The following is a 14,076-nucleotide window of genomic DNA, read 5'->3' on the forward strand; positions in this document are numbered from 1 at the left end:
AATGCACGAGTGTGTACGTGAGTGTGTGTAAGAGATAAAGAAATCCACAGAAGGGACCAGCAAGTCAGGGGCGCGGGTATTTTCCTCCAGGAAGCCTCCCACCTGCGTCCAGGAGTGTGGGGAGACCTCCAGGGGGGGCCCGCAGCGCCCGCCAGCCCCGCCCCCGCCCGGCAGCGGGGTGACGGGGGAGTTCCCGCGAGTGGCCCCGCGCCCAGAACGCGCTGGGGGGTTGGTTGGAGGCGGGGGAGAGCTGGGGCACCAAAATAGGAACCGCTTGTGGGCTGGAGCTGCACTTGCAGACAGCCTCCGCCGCGCCTTTTCCAAAGATGGTCAGAGGGTCCGGAGGCGCCCCCGCCCCCGCTCGCCGCTAGCCCGCCGGCCAGCACCGAGCCCCGGAGCCGCCGCCGGAGGTAGGTGCGGCGTGGGCCCGCGCCCGAGGCCGGCCGGCAGAGAGCGAACGGGGCCAGGCGCGGGGGAACGAGGCCGCGCTGCCAACCGAGCCTCCCTGCCGCTCCGCGGTGGAGGCGTGGAGACAATGGCCGCGCGGGCTCTGGGCCGACCGAGCACGGTGCGCGGGGCCGCCCGCGGCGCTCTCCTAGCACCTGTGCAGAGCCCGGGGCAGGGACGCTCCGACACCGCCAGGCGGGCGGGCGCACCGAGAGAGCTTTGGAGCCCTGTGCCCGCACCAGGCCCCAGGCGGGGCGGTCTCCTGGCGGGAAACTGGGCCCGCGTCGCGGAAACCCCTGCGGCTGCCGCGGGGGAGGGGGTGCAGGAATGGACCGACTGCCGCGGGGGAGGGCCGTTTTCCTTTCTCTCCTTAAGAAAAAAGGCACAAGGTTTCCCTTTCTTTCCGAGATTTCTTCTTGTTCAGCTGTATTTCGACTATCCCTTTCTTGGCATCTCGATGTGATTTAAAAAGGAGATGGAGCTAGGGAGAAAGGTTGTATTGCGGCCAACAGAGGCTACTAAGGTCCTGCCCTGAGTTGGGGAACCCCTGGGGAACTTGGCTTGCCAAATGTGGGATTTCCTCCCAGACCGCCAGCCCAGGGCGGATGGCGGAAACGGGGTGAATGGAGTAGCAAATCAATAATTCTTCTCAAAAGGAATATTGAGAAACCTGGGGGCTTCATTTCAAGCTCTGAGCTTCCCTCAATTTAAATTAACCATTATGTCAGTTACAAAGCAGTCCGTCCACATTTTGCATTTGTTATTTAGAATGCTGAACTTAGTCTCATTTTGGAGTATGTTAGGTGCTAATCAATAAAATGATTGGAATATTTAGCACTGATTGTTTGGGTTAACATACAAAATTGAAAACACGCTTATTGTTTCATATTTATTGCAGCCATGGCTCTGAAAGGACAAGAAGATTATATTTATCTGTTCAAGGATTCGTCGCATCCAGTGGATACTCTGGATGCATTCAGAACATTTTACTTGGATGGATTATTTACTGATATTACCCTTCAGTGCCCTTCAGGCATAATCTTCCATTGTCACCGAGCTGTTTTAGCTGCTTGCAGCAATTATTTTAAGGCAATGTTCACAGCTGACATGAAAGAAAAATTTAAAAATAAAATCAAACTTTCTGGTATCCACCATGATATTCTGGAAGGCCTTGTAAATTATGCATACACTTCCCAAATTGAAATAACTAAAAGAAATGTTCAAAGCCTGCTTGAAGCAGCAGATCTGTTACAGTTCCTTTCAGTAAAGAAGGCTTGTGAGCAGTTTTTGGTAAGGCACCTGGATATTGATAATTGTATTGGAATGCACTCCTTTGCAGAATTCCATGTGTGTCCAGAACTAGAGAAGGAATCTCAAAGAATACTCTGTTCAAGGTTTAAGGAAGTATGGCAACAAGAAGAATTTCTGGAAATCAGCCTTGAAAAGTTTTTCTTTATCTTGTCCAGAAAGAATCTTAGTGTTTGGAAAGAAGAAGCTATCATAGAGCCAGTTATTAAGTGGACTGCTCATGATGTAGAAAGCCGAATTGAATGCTTATATAATCTACTAAGCTATATCAACATAGATGTAGATCCAGTATTCTTAAAAACAGCTTTAGGTCTTCAAAGAAGCTGCCTATTAACCGAAAATAAAATACGGTCTCTAATATACAACGCTTTGAATCCCATGCATAAAGAGATTTCCCAGAGGTCCACAGCCACAATGTACATCATTGGAGGCTATTACTGGCATCCTTTATCAGAGGTTCACATATGGGATCCTTTGACAAATGTTTGGATTCAAGGAGCAGAAATACCAGATTACACTAGGGAAAGCTATGGAGTTACATGTTTGGGACCCCACATTTATGTAACTGGGGGTTACAGGACGGATAACATAGAAGCTCTTGACACAGTGTGGCTGTATAACAGTGAAAGTGATGAATGGACAGAAGGTTTGCCAATGCTCAATGCCAGGTATTACCACTGTGCGGTCACCTTGGGTGGCTGTGTCTATGCTTTAGGCGGTTATAGAAAAGGGGCTCCAGCAGAAGAGGCCGAGTTCTATGACCCATTAAAAGAGAAATGGATTCCTATTGCAAACATGATTAAAGGTAAGTGCAGATTATGTTTATTCTGTATTTTTTAGATGTTTGGGATTAGGTCAATGGTTTCACTTCTTTAAAGAAGTAACTTTAAAAAGAATTTATCACTTTGGAATGCTGAGAACGATAGTGGATTACAAAAATAATGTTGCACAAAATGTTCCAAGTAAAATCATAGCATAGCGTGTCAGAGTTACGTGATTAGAACACAATACTCAGGCTAGAAAAGAAATATTTATGTAAGAAAACCATAGAATCCATATTTTACTTACTCTTGTGCCTATTTTGAGCCTAAATCTTGCTTTGACTCTTAAGAAGTTGTATTTAAGTCAAGGTCTAAATGGAGAGAGAAAGCTGGGTGGTTTTATCAGTTTATGTTTTAAATATTTATTGTATTTGTTTTATTGCTCTTGAAATTTAATCCTGTTTGATTCTGTACCAGATCAATTGCTTTTAAATATTAAACTTCTTTTCCTCTCAAAATGCTTTGATTATCTGTCATTTAAGAGGCCCTTCCTTAAAATCTTGAAGAGTTTGGATCCTATAGAATGTAACGAAGTACAATCTCTCCAGACAAGTAACTTCTGCTTTTTGTCAGTCAAATCCTGTTTCAGTAAAGTAGAGGGACAGAATCCATGCCTTTCCTCCTAAGGCCCGAGAGCCAGGCGCACCACTGGGTCTCACTATCTATCTGATAAACAGTATTTTCTGCTGTGTTTGGCAATGAATTATCCTTTCTCTGCCTCCTCACTGGCAAAAAGTTACACTGGATTCTTATTTAATTACATTTATTCACTGGTACTGGGGAGTTGTACAAAAACTGGTCAGTTGTTACCAAATTTATGTCATTTTTTTTCCAAATGTTCTTCCCAGGCTTTTCTGTTTCTTTTTTAATGCTAGCAAGGGTGTGGGAATCTGACCTGGTTTGGGAATCTGACCTGGTGTGATCCTTGGATGACAAGCAGAAAGCCTGAGAGGGCTGATGATCAGGCTCGCTGCTTGTGAAACCAAACTGCTTGGGTCCAAATCCTGACTTTCTCCGTACACACTGGTGAGCTTGGGCAAATTGCTTAACTACTCTGTGTCCCAGTTTTGGCGTCTGTGCAATGGAGATGACTTTACCTAGTTTAGGGTTATCAAGAGGATAAATGAATTTATGCACATGAAACACTTAGAACAGTATCTGGCACAGAGTAAGCACTCAGTAAATATTAGGTGATATTGTGGATATCATTAGACAGATAATAAGAACATAGAAGAGCTTGCCAGCTTTGATTGGATAGAAATATTTTCCATATTTAAAATCGTGACCACTCTCCTATGCATAGAACATGCTGCAAGTTCAGCAGTAGTTGGTAGGGTGGGAGAAGGTAGCTTAAAGCCCATGACTGTTTCTGCCCAGGTACTTGGTTCGCCTGAGCTTGACTCCCACTTGCTTATTCCTTAACCCCTTCTCAGGGTGGTGGTTCTGAATGTCCATCTTACTCATTTCCTACAAAAGAAACAAGGAAAGTTCAGATATTTTAGCAGCTATTATAAATTGATACACATTTCTGCTTCTGTTTTTTTAATGGTAAGATAATCTCAATGGTTTTGTAGTTTAAATTCTATTTCTTTTAGGATGGGAGTTTATTACTTTTCTGAATTCTTTCTTTTTAACCTTTTATTTTGAAATAATTTCAAACTTCCAGGACAGTTACAAAAATAATACAAAATCCTTACAAAGAACTCCAACAACTCTCCCTCAAATACCCATATGTACCACTTTTAACATTTTGCCACATTTGCCCAACCCTTCCTTCCTTCCTCTCTCCCTCCATTCCTCTCTTTTCTTCTTTCCTCCCTCCTTTCCTCCCTTGCTCTATCTATCTATCTACCTATCTACCTATCTGTCTATCTATCTTCTCAATGTTTGAGAGTAGGTTGTACCTGAATTCTTTTTTATCATATTTTGAACAGTAATTGCTGAAAAGGCCACAGTGGTGTATTGATGCTGAAAGAAAGCTGTGTGGGGTTCTTGCCTTAGCCTTGCATGGAGTGGGAGACCCTCATCTCAAAATCCTTCCCTACCTACCAGCTGGGTCTGACATTTACAGAGTTTTATACTTTTAGCTTAAAGTCTTGATTCTTATTTAAATCTAGGCACCTCAGGAAAGGGTAACACATTATCAGTTGTGTGCTGTTTTGACCAATACTGGTTCTGACAGGTGGACTCGCGCTGACTTTTTAGTTTTTCATTTTTCTGTACAACAGGTAAAATTATTTTTCCCAGTTTGTTTTATTTTATAGTCATGAAGTGAACTAGCAGCTTTCCATGGTAGTCAAATTTCAAATTCGTTTCCTTTTTTGGTTTAAGGATGCAACAAGAACAAATAAATACTTGGCTATTTAGGAACTCCCAAATCTTTTCTTTCCCCTTGTCTTAACTGCCTTGCTTATAAACCCACTTTTATTTGAGAATAGAAATGAGCAAGGAGATGGAATTGCACCTGGCACATAGCAGTGTTAAGTAAAAATTGGTTGAAAGAGGAAGTGGACATTTTCAACTAAAGTGAGCCTTCTCATCTTCCTTCCTTTCTTCTTCCTCTGTTGAACCCATTTCTTCCTTCTCTTACTTTTCTGTGGCACCAGTATCTCCCAGTTTTCCCAGCTCAAGACTTCAGCATCAGTCTTGTTTGTCTCTAATTCAGTCAGTCATCAAAACTGTCCATTTTACTGGGATCTCTTGCCTCCATGCCCTTCCCTCCATACCCAAGCCCCCCTTCTAATCTGAGCCCTTAATATTTCTCACCTGGGCCAGTACCAAGAGCTTTCTCCCTCTTGTCCTTCCACCTTTACAGTCCCTCCCTTCTTCTGATTAAAAACCTTAATAATTGTTGAATGAAGTCCACATTTCTTAATTGGACATATAGGATCCTTTACCTTGTGGTTTCAACTTACCATTCCAGCCTCAGTCCCCACACAACAACCCCACTGTATGCCACGTGCACTGGTCAAACTGGGCTACTTGGCATTGCCCCATAAGCCTTTGCGCTCGCCTTTCCTTCTGCTTAGAATAGCTTCCTCTCCTGTGCCTGCCTGCGTTGTAACTACCAAGAACAAAGTCAAATTCTGCCACCCCCATTAAGCCTGCTGTGATATCCCTAGTCAAAAGCAATGTCTCCTTGCTCTGAACATTCATAACTGTTCATTTGTCTTTTTGTGGTACTTCTTCCGTTCCGTACCTTGGGTTCTAATTATTAAAGAGTGTCTGTCTCACTCTTAAAAGTGCGTAATAACAATGCCTTCAATCTACTGTCAAGCTTAACTAAAAAAGTAATAAGCTTAGCTCATCGGTACTTATTGCAAAAAAAGAATGAAAAATAAATCTAAAGAAGTGATTTTTAATTCACATACAGGTGTGGGAAATGCTACTGCCTGTGTCTTACATGATGTTATCTACGTCATTGGCGGCCACTGTGGCTACAGAGGAAGTTGCACCTATGACAAGGTCCAAAGCTACAATTCTGATATCAATGAATGGAGTCTCATCACCTCCAGTCCACATCCAGGTAACAAAATATTGTCTCAAAATATCTCATGATAACAGCTTATCAGCATAAGAGATGGCTAAAAACGGGCTGGAGATAGAAAATGCTAAATTTATGGTAGACTACACATGGGTATAATTAAAATGATTAAAATATGCATATATCTATCAAACAACAATCTGATTAGATCACTTCCACAAATATTTTCCCTGATGTCTTTGCTTGACACACATTTTAAGCCTGTTTGGTTAAATGTGGTAGTTTTAAAAAAAATATTTCTCCTTAGGTGTTCTTTTGTGTTTCTTATTCTTCTGTTTTGTGCTTTCTTTCACTTATTACATGCATTATATAAAACATTTTACAGACATAGTTAAAAAAGACTAGTCAGCCCAAAAGACTAGTCAGTGGGAAGGTTACCCAACGATTGAAGTTTACAGGAGATTGGTTCCTCTTTCAGAAGCATGTTCTTTCTGGGTTTCAGTAACTATTAAGCACTCACTCCTACAATGTGTTAGGCCTTACCTTAACAGTCATAGAAGGGATGTGTTATAGGAGTGACTTGCCTTCCATGACATCTTTTTCTTTTTGACTTTTCTCTCTGTGAACGGCTCAAAGGAAAGCATAAGCTGTAGCTTGTTACACTTTTGCCGTATGTTTTAAATTTTTTTCATTAGGAAAGATTCATATCACCTTATCAACATAGTACTTTGGATCATTTTCCATTAGCATCAGGCTTCTGTGTGGGTCACTGGAGAGGGTAATTGAAATTTACAGGCTTGAACCATCTGGGAGTGATAGTAATAGCTAACCTTCTGGAGCACTTACCGTATGTTAGGCACTGGCTTCCCACTGTGCATGTAGTATTACCACAGATCTCACTTCAACCCTGTGAATAGGTATGGTTCCCCCCCGCCGCCTTATTTTACTTATTTGGAAATGGAGGCTTAGAAAGGGTAAGTAAAATGCCCAAGGCCAATAGTTTGGAAGTGGTGGAGCCAGGATTCGAATCCAGGCTGTCTGATTCTATAACCTATGCTGTGGCCACCAAGCAACCTGCCTCTCCTTCAGGGAGCATTGGCATTGTCCAGGCTCTCCTGCTTTTGATCAGTGCAGTTACTTCTACCCCATATATCACGTATCTCACTTCACTGTTCACAGGGGGCACATGCATGTTCACAACCCAGCAATATATCTTCACATGCCATGGGTGGTTGCATAAAAAGAGACTTCAGTGTGGAATAGGTAGACTTCTGCCTCCTGCAAGCCCAGATGTGTTATCCCAGACTCCCCACCACTTTTTCTTGTGACCAATGAAGTTATAATGCAAAGTCATAATAACAGCTCATACTCAGTAATAACTACTAACATTTTCTGATTGCTTATGTTTTGGGCACTGTTCCAATAATTTTACATGTATTAATTTATTTAAATCACACAATCATCCTGTGAACTAGGTTCTATTATTATTTCATTTTTCAGGTCACTTGGGTGCACAGACATTAAATAAGTGTCCCAAGGTCAGCCAGCTAGTGCTTGCTTGTGAGGGGTGAGGTTCAAACCCAGGCGTCTGGCTCAGAGCCCATGCTCTTAACAACTACATAATTGAGCATCTTATTTGAGTATCATGTTAACCTTATGATTTAGATACTGCTCTGCCTTTTTTGTGGGCAGACTTTTCTTTACAAAGAAAATCCAATATATGAAAAATCATGTTAACAAATTAGAGTGGTTATTTACATTATAGTTGTAATATATATTTCATAAAGTGGTTCCTTTAAAACGAAATGTCCCATATATGCAATTTAAGTTGCATATAACATGTCAACTACTTGAAAGAGAATCTAAAAGGTAGTGAAGCTTGAGCCAAAGTAATAAAGCCTTATCAAATTGAAAAATCAATCAGAGGCAAATGTTAAATTATAGGGTAAATCCATGGAAACATATAATTGCATTTATGAAGTTTTGATTTGCATTGAACTTTTTCCTGATAAATGATATTAAAAACAGAGTTATCAAAGTAGCAGACCGCATGAATATGTTCTGTTTTGCTCTCACAGTGCTTAAAATTGGCTTGTTACCACTGTTTAAAAAGTCAGGGGATTTCAAATAAAAATTGTGATTTCTGGCCTTCAGAAAAATTAGAAGATCTGGCAACCTTGAACCTCTCTTCCTTCCTGGCAGCAATTCTCTGGAGCCAAGTGGTGGCTGTTCCATTTAGATGAGGCTTGCATGATACATTTCATTGCAGTCCCTCCCATTCTCATTGCATGCCAGACCTTGAGGGCCTGTGGGTTGTCATTTCTACTCCTAGCCTGCTTCACTCCACTAGTTTATGTTATCTTCCTATCCCTCGAAAGCATTTGGATTTGCATCCTTTGAATTGTAGCAAGGTATGCTTCCTCTGCACTTTGGGAGCACCTCCTAAGGAATGTAAAATGCCAGTCTTGAATCTACCTTATGGAGATATAGCTTGGACTACAAGGAAATGACTTTTGTATTTAAAAAGAAATTTAAATGTTATTTTGTTTCTTAATCTTTTTAAGGGAAGTAACTTTGTATAGTTGAAAACATGGAACTATAATTCCATTATACTCAAGTAATATTTATTGAAACCCTCCATTTGGAAAGGTGTACTATTCAAATTATTATATAACACACACAGATGAATGATTAAGAGGTAGTCTGTACTGCTACAGGACCTCACAGTCTATTAGCAAATATACACACGGAAGAAGAATACAGGAAGATCTTTAGTAAGTTCTATACAAACAAGTGCTGTTGGAATTCATGGTAGAGAGAGCTTCAGTCTAATTAAAAGGACTCTGGCAATCTTGGAAGGCTTCCAGGAGGAGGTGTGTTCTGATCTAGGCCTTAAAGAATGGCTACAATTAATGAAGAATGTTTTTAAGAAAAGAGTTTTCTGGCAGAAAGCCACCCAATGAAGGAAGACGGAAGGGAAAGTTCCAGATATGTTCCAGTACCTGGGAGTAAACATATGAATGGAATGTAAAATGGTTGGAAAGGGATTAGGGAGCATAGTATGCTCTACTGCTACCATCTTTTACAGGTAGGTATTGAATCCAAAGGTGCCTATATGGGAGAATTCCCAGAAGTGGGTGGTCTGAGGGTGTCTTCCTCCCTGGCATTTTGCACAGTGAGCTTAAGGTTAACCTGGGGGGTTAATGGCTATGTGGCAGGAGCAGATAATCTAAATCAGGTGATAGGGGATGAGTTTTTAGCCGCAGCATTGCTGTAGTGTGTGCCAGAACCAATAAGTCACCCTGCTCTTTTTTTGTCTCTTAACTTTTATTGTGGTAACAGATACACAACATAACATTTCCCATTATAACCACTTTGAAGTATACAATTCAATGATGTTCATTACATTCACGATGTTATGCTACCATCAACAATATCCATTACCAAAACTTCTCCATCACCCCAAACAGAAACTCTGTACCAATTAAGCATTACTTCCCCATTTCCCACCATCACATTTGCCCCTGGTAACCTGTATTCCAGTTTCTGATTCTGTGAATTTACATATTCTAATTATTTCATATAAATGAAATTATACAATATTTGCTCTTTTCTGTCTGGCTTATTTCGCTAAGCATGATGTCTTCAAGCTTCATCCATACTGTAGTATGCATCAGAATTTCATTCCTTTTTATGGCTGAATAATACTCCATTGCATGTATATACTTCATTTTGTTTATCCATTCATTGCTGACGGACACTTTGGGTTGCTTCCACCTTTTGGCAGTTGTGAAAAATGCTGCTATGAATATCAGTGTTCAAATATCTGTTTAAGTCCCTGCTTTCAATTCTTTTGGGTATATACCTAGAAGTAAGATTGCTGGACCATACAGTAATTCTAGTCTTAACTTTTTGAGGAACCCCAAACTGTTTTCCATAGCAGCTGCACCATTTTACATTCCTATCAACAATATATGAGTGTTCCTGTTGCTCCACATCCTTTCCAACATTTGTGATTTTCTGTTTCTTTAATAGTAGCTGTTCTAGTGGGTGTGAAATGGTATCTTGTGATTTTGATTTGCATTTCTGTGATGGCTAATGATATTGCACATCTTTTCATGTGCTTATTGGCCATTTGTGTATCTTCTTTGGAGAAATATCTATTAAATCCTTTGCCCAGTTTTTAATTGGGTTGTACCTCTTTTTATTGCTCAGTTGTAGGAGTTCTTTATTTATTTTGGATAGTAAACCTTTATCAGATATGTGGTCTTGAATATTTTTCTCATTTTGTAGGTTATCTTTTCATTTTCTTGATAATTTCCTTTGGTGCTCAAAAGTTTTAAATTTTGATGAAGTCCAATTTATCTATTTTTTTGTCTTGTTGCTCATGCTTTGGGTGGAAAGTCAAGGAATCCATTGCCTAATACAAGGTCCTGAAGATGTTCTCCTATGTTTTATAGTTTTAGCTTTTATATTTAAGTCTTTGATCCATTTTTAGTTAATTTTGTATATGGTGTGAGGTAGAGGTCCACTTTCATTCTTATGCATGTGGCTGTCCTTTTTTCCCAGCGCCATCTGTTGGACTGTTCTTTCCCCATTGAGTGGACTTGGCACCTTGTCAAAAATCAATTGGCTATATATGTGAATGTTTATTTCTGAAATTTCCATTTGATTCCATTGGTCTATATGTCTGTCCTTGTGCCAGTACTACACTGTTTTGATTACTGTTGCTTTGTGGTTAAGTTTTGATTTTGGGAAGTGCAGATCTTCCAGCTTTGTTCTTTTTCAAGATGGTTTTGGCTATTCACTCTACTTTATTCTTATGTGCTAAATTGTAAAGGATTGTTACATCACCATGCTATGGTATCTCTTATGTTTGTTATCCTAATAAAATTATGCTCTTTTTTTTTTCTTTTTAAAAGAATATGGATTGTGTTCAGTTCCCTTTGAAAATAAGCTCTATCTAGTTGGTGGACAAACTACAATCACGGAATGCTATGACCCTGAACAAAATGAATGGAGAGAGATAGCTCCCATGATGGAAAGGAGGATGGAGTGTGGTGCTGTCATCATGAACGGCTGTATTTATGTCACTGGAGGATATTCCTACTCAAAGGGAACATATCTTCAGAGCATTGAGAAATATGATCCGGATCTCAATAAGTGGGAAATAGTGGGCAATCTTCCAAGTGCCATGCGGTCCCATGGATGTGTTTGTGTGTATAATGTCTGACCAAATCCACAAATGATAGAATAATCACTGTTTGGAGCATAGAAGAAAAGAATGTAGGGTTTGGTGTCTTTTACTTGCTACTGTGACTGGGCACATAGTAGCGGATTACTAAATTTTAATTCCTAACCTTCACATTACCCCTAAACCCAGTGATTAATGGTTAAGAAAAAAACATATGTAAATATACACTTGAATCAATAGGGTCATCCTCTAAAATCTCTGCTTTTCAAAATTAATATGGAACATTGGACTCTTGGTAAAAGGTGAAATACCTTGTGATGAATCTTTTCCTCCTTGGTAGCATTTACACTGGGTATAGGTAAAAATCATTCTATGGACTGAAATGTTTCTTGTGACTCTAATGTCACAGACAGTGTATATTATGATTCCATTTAATGATCAGGAATTTGAAATTTAAAGAGGGACTCTTTTCTACCTCTATAAAATCAATAAACATTTTTTCTTCATTGTTATTAGAATGTGGGCTTACTTTGTCTAGCTTTTTTCCCTTTGTAAAGTATATAATTGTTGTTACTCTATATTTACTGACTACCAGAGATATACAAACTGTGCAAAGATCATTACTGTTCAAATAATTTACAAATTCAATTAAAAATAGTAGAAAATCTGAAAAATTGCAGGGAAAATAGGCATATGTTTACTAATGCTAAAGACTTTTTAATTTTCAGCTTTGATGTAAACTTCTAGTTTAGGTGCCTTTAATTTAAGCATGTCAGAAAATTCTTTATTCTTAATTTTAGATACATATCTGCATATAAAATTGAATTTTAGAACTAGAAAGTATGCATAACAGTTGTGATATGGTAGAAAAAACATTGATGAAAATAAAGAAATTTGAGTTCAGTTCCCAGCTCAGGTTGAGTAATTTAACCTTTCCTTGATATAGAGCTTCCCAACCCATGTGAACTGGCACTGTGTGTCATACAGATGTCTAGATGGATCACCTCAGCTCTAGGAGTAGCTGGACTGGAGGCCTGCGGGACTGAAGCTTCTGGGCAAGAAACACCTTTGTCCATTTACCTCAGTTTGCCTACAATGCCGCTTTGTGCATGTGCTATAACATTGCTTAAGAAAACTCATCTAAACTTGTAGTAATTTGCAAGACCCTCTGTTCCAAACTCTTCGTTTTTTTTTAAAGAGACAGTAATTATTTTTAACTTTGAACACTGAATGTTCTGGTTTGCTAATGCTGCCATTATGCAAAATACCAGAAATGGATTAGTTTTTATAAAGGAGGGTTATTTGGTTACAAAGTTACAGTCTTAAGGCCATAAAAGTGTCCAGTCTAAGGCATCAACAACAGGGTACCTTCACAGAAGGATGGCCATTGGCGTCCGGAAAACTTCTGTTAGCTGGGAAGGCACGGGGCTAGCATCAGCTGATCCCAGTTTGTGTTCCAGTTCTTCTCTCAGCTCCTGTACATTCTTCAAAATGTTGCTCTGAGGTAGTTTTATCCTCTCTTGGCTTCTCCAGAGCAAACTCTGAGCTAGTAACTCCAAAGCGACAACAAGTCTACTTTCAACGGCCGTCTCCAAAACATCTCTGTAAGCTGCAGCAGCAAGATCCTTGTCTTACATAGTGCTCTAGTAAACTAATCAAGGCCCATGCTGAATGGGAGGGGCTACACCTCCATGGAAATTATTTAATCAGAGTTATCACCTACAGTTGGTTATCACCTACAGTCCATGGAAACAAATTCATCCAATGATTCCAACTTAATCAACACTAATAAGTCTGCCCCCACAAGATTGCATCAAAGAACATGACTTTTTCTGGGGGTTGTAATACATACCAACTGGCACACTGAAGTTTAAAGCTACCTAACACAGACACGTGCGCGTGCACCCACACACACAAACATATAATAAATTTTGGAAAGAAACTGTTGAAGGCATTCATTCTGATGGCATTTTAAATAGGTACAACCCTTTGGGAATGCAAAATGATATAACATAGCAAGAACCATAAAAATGACTGTGTCCTTTGCCCCATCAATTCTACTAGTATTTTAACCTAAAAGAATAATTCAAAAGAGAAACTGGTAAATGCATGAAAATTTTATATCTGTATGATTTAAAGTAGCAAAAAAATTGGAAATAGATTATGTGTCAGAGAAATAAAGATAATTATTTGAAAGATGATGAAGAAACATTGGGGCATGTCTGTGATGGTAAATAAAATAAGCACACTACAAAATAATATGCTGTGGTTGTGAGTTTGTAAAAATTTTTGCATGTGGAAGGTAATATGCAAAATTGAATTCGTTGTCTTAGTGTTTGGAGATAATGAGTTTTAATTTATTTAAATTTTAAAATATCACTTTGTATTTTCAATAAAAATTAATAAATCACTGTATACATTGTTTAACTGCTTGAGTTTGGACAATTGAGTTGAAGGGTCAGTCAGAAGTAGTTCACAACTGAATTAGACTATTTCAAAAGAGATGATATTTTATTGTTCTCAAGAACATTCAGCAATTAGTGATGGCCCAATAATATGTTGCCCAGTAGTGCTTTAGAGGTCTGCTTTATGGAATAGATGAGAAAAACTGCAGTCACTTTTACCTTCTCTTATAAAGCTTGTCTAAGTCCTGTCCAATCTTGACTCAAAGTAAACTCTCTGGGAGTTCTCTCCTGACAGCTCTAGCCACAGTAAAACTCCTGTTGATACAGGAGGGTTTATAGAGTTTACCATTTGTATGTACATAGTGTGTCTCCTGTCTATAATTGAGATCATAGATCACATCTTCATAGTATTCTCAA

General features: G+C 39.5%; 1 protein-coding gene across 2 annotated transcripts in view; it reads left to right on the forward strand.

The window, feature by feature from the left end:
* LOC119544213 (kelch-like protein 23) overlaps positions 1–12,564 on the forward strand; it is a 37,430-nt gene extending 24,866 nt beyond the window's left edge. The window contains exons 1-4 of one of the 2 annotated variants that reach the window (XM_037849453.1): positions 238–410; positions 1,346–2,560; positions 5,950–6,102; positions 10,983–12,564. In XM_037849453.1, the coding sequence (XP_037705381.1) occupies positions 1,348–2,560; positions 5,950–6,102; positions 10,983–11,293 (1,677 nt within the window). In that variant the 5' untranslated portion in view covers positions 238–410; positions 1,346–1,347 and the 3' untranslated portion in view covers positions 11,294–12,564. Of the gene's footprint in view, positions 1–237; positions 411–1,345; positions 2,561–5,949; positions 6,103–10,982 lie in introns of those variants that run through there. The other variant, XM_037849452.1, reaches the window with a different exon arrangement.
* Positions 12,565–14,076: the final 1,512 nt, after the last annotated feature.

The sequence above is a fragment of the Choloepus didactylus genome, chromosome 9 (assembly GCF_015220235.1).
Source record: "Choloepus didactylus isolate mChoDid1 chromosome 9, mChoDid1.pri, whole genome shotgun sequence".
Lineage (NCBI taxonomy): Eukaryota > Metazoa > Chordata > Mammalia > Pilosa > Megalonychidae > Choloepus > Choloepus didactylus.